This window comes from Benincasa hispida, chromosome 9 (assembly GCF_027475165.1).
Source record: "Benincasa hispida cultivar pf3 chromosome 9, pf3_genome.v1.1, whole genome shotgun sequence".
In the NCBI taxonomy this organism is placed as follows: Eukaryota; Viridiplantae; Streptophyta; class Magnoliopsida; order Cucurbitales; family Cucurbitaceae; genus Benincasa; species Benincasa hispida.
The window spans coordinates 39762875-39766365 of NC_143486.1; the positions used below are offsets into that span (position 1 = coordinate 39762875).

Below are 3491 nucleotides of genomic sequence, written 5' to 3' on the forward strand. Positions count from 1 at the left end.
GGTTTGTCATCAATGAAGCCAGTCTGGTTAGCTTCATTATGGAATCTTTACCTGAAAGTTTCCAACAGTTATCAATGTTGTTAGGAATAGGATTGACTACAACCTAACCACCTTGCTCAATGAGCTACAGACCGTCCAGTCCTTGATGAAAAACAAGGAATAGAAGGGTGAAACAATGTTTCTTCATCTTCTAGAAAGTTCCACAGAGGTTCGACCTCTGGGACAAAATCTGTCTTCTTCTTCCGGCACCAAAAGGTGGAAGAAGAAAAAATATCGAAAGTGGAAAGCTAATCCATCAACTGCTACCCAAAAGGGCAAAAAAAAGCCGAGGTTACAAAGGGAATTTGTTTCCATTACAACTAGAAGAGACATTAGAAGAGGAACTATCCCAAGTACTTAACAGAAAGAAGAAGGCCAGGCAAGGTAAATGTGATTTTCTTCTTTTGGAAACCTGTTTAGTGGAGAATGATGATTCAGCCTGGATAATTGATTCGAGTGCCACTAATCACGTTTGTTCTTCATTCCAGGGAATTAGTTCTTGGCAGCAACTGGGAGCTAGGGAAATGACGATGCGAGTTGGAACTGGGCACGTGTCTCAGTTGTGGCAGTAGAAGGTCTCCAGTTAACTTTTTTTTTTTAGAATAGGTGATATTATTATACAACAACAAAGGAGATCCCACAACCTGGGATCAAGGCATCAAAGCAACAATGAACAAGCAAAACAGGACTCTACCGAAACAAAGCCGAAACAAAAGCAAACAACACCATCCACCTGGGAGAAAAATAAAGTAAAAGAAACAAAACCCTACAACCTGGGCCAATGCAAAACAAAGAACAACGACAAGAACAAAAAGAGGAAAACATCCGTAAACGCATTAGATAAGACCAACAAGATCAACCTGCTAGAAAGTAGCACGAGTATGAACCGTAGAGACCATAATGTGAAACAGAGCAGACACCGTCCTCGGATTACCCCCATGAAGTCGCTGATTACGCTCCTGCCAAATGTAAGAGATGGAAGCACACCAGAAGACAAGGAATAACTTACTACGCACCACATTACCCGACCCCACTCAGCACACCCAAGACAACTCAACATCCCAACCCGCCACCCAATGAGACGAACCCAACTGACGTAACACACCTGAAAACACCTCTCTCCCAAACCCACACTCAAAAAATAAATGATCTCGCGACTCTACACCTCCCCTACACAGAAGACACCCCATTCTGACAACACACCCCAACTCCTCAACCAATCCCGTGTACCCAACTTGTCCTTCACAGCTAACCACGCACAAAGGAGTGATGCGGAATACCAACCCTAGACCACAAAAAACCTGCCCAAGACACCCAAGGACGACAAGGGCGCAAACTTTCCCATGCACTAGCAATAAAAAACCAACCACTAGCACCTGGCACCCAAACTCAATAATCCTCCCCCCTCACCTTAGGCCCCACTGCTTGAATAAAACCCCAAATCTCAAGCAACTCCCATGACACTATAGGCCACCTCTAACCTCCCTCACCATCCATAAACTCCAACAAAAGAGAGGGACCAAGCACACCTCATCCCACGCCATCCATGCACCACCCCGACTCTCCGCACTGCCCTTCCATAAAAAACTACACAACAGACAATCAACCTCATGAGTTAAACCCGCAGGCAACACGAAGATGCTACACTAAAACACCTAAAAGGACTGTAAGACAGATCTAACAAGCTGTAACCTCCCAGCAAAAGAGAGAGACCAAGCCACCCAACTTCTAATACGAGCTATAATCCTCTGTATCAAAGGCGCACAATCCACAGCCCTCAACCGACCAGCCAATAAAGGTAACCCCAGATACCTAACAGGCAGTGAACCAAGATAGAAACCCATAAAAGTAGCAAGATCCTCCGCCTCACCAAAATTCACACCCGCAACAAACATGGAACTTTTCCCAACATTCGTAACTAACCTAGATAGCTCTGCAAACTCTGCCAGAACCTGCCTCACAAACTCCAAAGAACCCCTCTTAGCTGCACAGAAAATCATCAAATCATCTCTAAAAACCAAATGTGTCAGGCCCACACGGTCACATCGATCATGGAACCTAAACCACACAGGAAGCTTATTCAACAACCTGGACAGGACCTCCATCACCACCACAAACAAAAAAGGAGACAACGGATCCCTCTGCCTCAACCCCTTCCTACTAGGGAAAAACCCCTCAAGGGAACCATTAATCATCACAGAGAACGTAGGCGAAGTAACACAAGCCCTCACCCAACTAACAAACTGAAGGGGCGTACCTATAGCAATCAACACACCAAATAGAAAATCCCAATTGATCGAATCATGCGCCTTCTGAAGATCAACCTTCAACACACAACGCGGCTTCCCTCTGCCCAAATTATAGCCCCTCACAAGCTCCTGACACAATAAAATGTCATAAAAAATCGACCTATCAGGAAGAAATGTAGATTGGTTAGACTAATGAAAGAAGGCAACCACAACCACAATCTCTCAGCTATGACCCTCAAGATACACTTATACACAACATTGCAACAAGATATAGGACGAAAGTCCTCCATATGTTAAGCTCCCCACCTCTTTGGAATAAGAGTAATAGCAATAGAGTTAACTCCACCCAGCAGATAACATGACTCAAAAAAATTCAGAACCGCAACACAGAAATCATCCCCAACCACACTCCAAGTGGCCCTGTAAAAATCCACCAGAAACCCATCAGGCCCAGGAGCCTTCTTAGACTTCAATGAAAATAAAGCCTTCTGAATCTCATCCCGACTCACTAGGCGACCAAGCACCTCTACCCCCTCCGCGGACCAACTGAACTGCACAATATCCTTAATCCGGGCAGTAAGATCCCTATATCCCACATGCTGAGACCCCAAACTCCAATGAAAGAAATCCATTGCCACCCTCGACACCCTGTCATGCACCATTTGTCGAATTCGCTCAGCATCTACAACTGACAATAAACCATTGAATCTACGGCGAGAGCGGACATAATGATAAAAAAACGTCATGTTCATATAACCTAACTCTAGCCACCTCACCCTCGCCTTCTGTCGGAGCAACAACTCCTCCAATCTAGCAACTGACCAGAACACCTCAGTGGCCCGAGCTGCCTCCGCACACATCGACTCTGAAAAAGGATCCCTCTCCAACTCGACATGAGCAGCCTCCATAACCTGCCTAACATCCTGCACCTCATCAAATAACATAGAGATATGCCTACAAAACGAGGCACATAAAACTCACTTCACTGCCTTCAGATTTCGCACAAAGCTAACCATAGGGAACACATCCTCAGACCTTCTTCACACTGAACTGATAGTATCAATAAAACCATCTGCCTCAGCCCAATGAGTAAAATAGCGGAACGTAAGAGGCGGCCTACTTCTCGTCTCCCCTGTAGACACCAGAAGAAGGCTATGATCAATAATCCCCCACTGCCTAACCCTAACCTCTAAATACAGAAAA

General features: G+C 45.2%; 1 protein-coding gene across 1 annotated transcript; it reads right to left on the reverse strand.

Annotated features, from left to right (window-relative positions):
- Window positions 1–697: 697 nt before the first annotated feature.
- Window positions 698–3232, reverse strand: LOC150033801 (uncharacterized). The gene is made up of 6 exons (XM_090317078.1): window positions 2669–3232; window positions 1732–2417; window positions 1569–1626; window positions 1083–1340; window positions 927–998; window positions 698–772 (listed from the first exon to the last, which is right to left on the reverse strand). The coding sequence occupies exons 1-6, from the start codon at window positions 3230–3232 to the stop codon at window positions 698–700; spliced, it is 1713 nt and encodes a 570-aa protein (XP_090173204.1).
- Window positions 3233–3491: the final 259 nt, after the last annotated feature.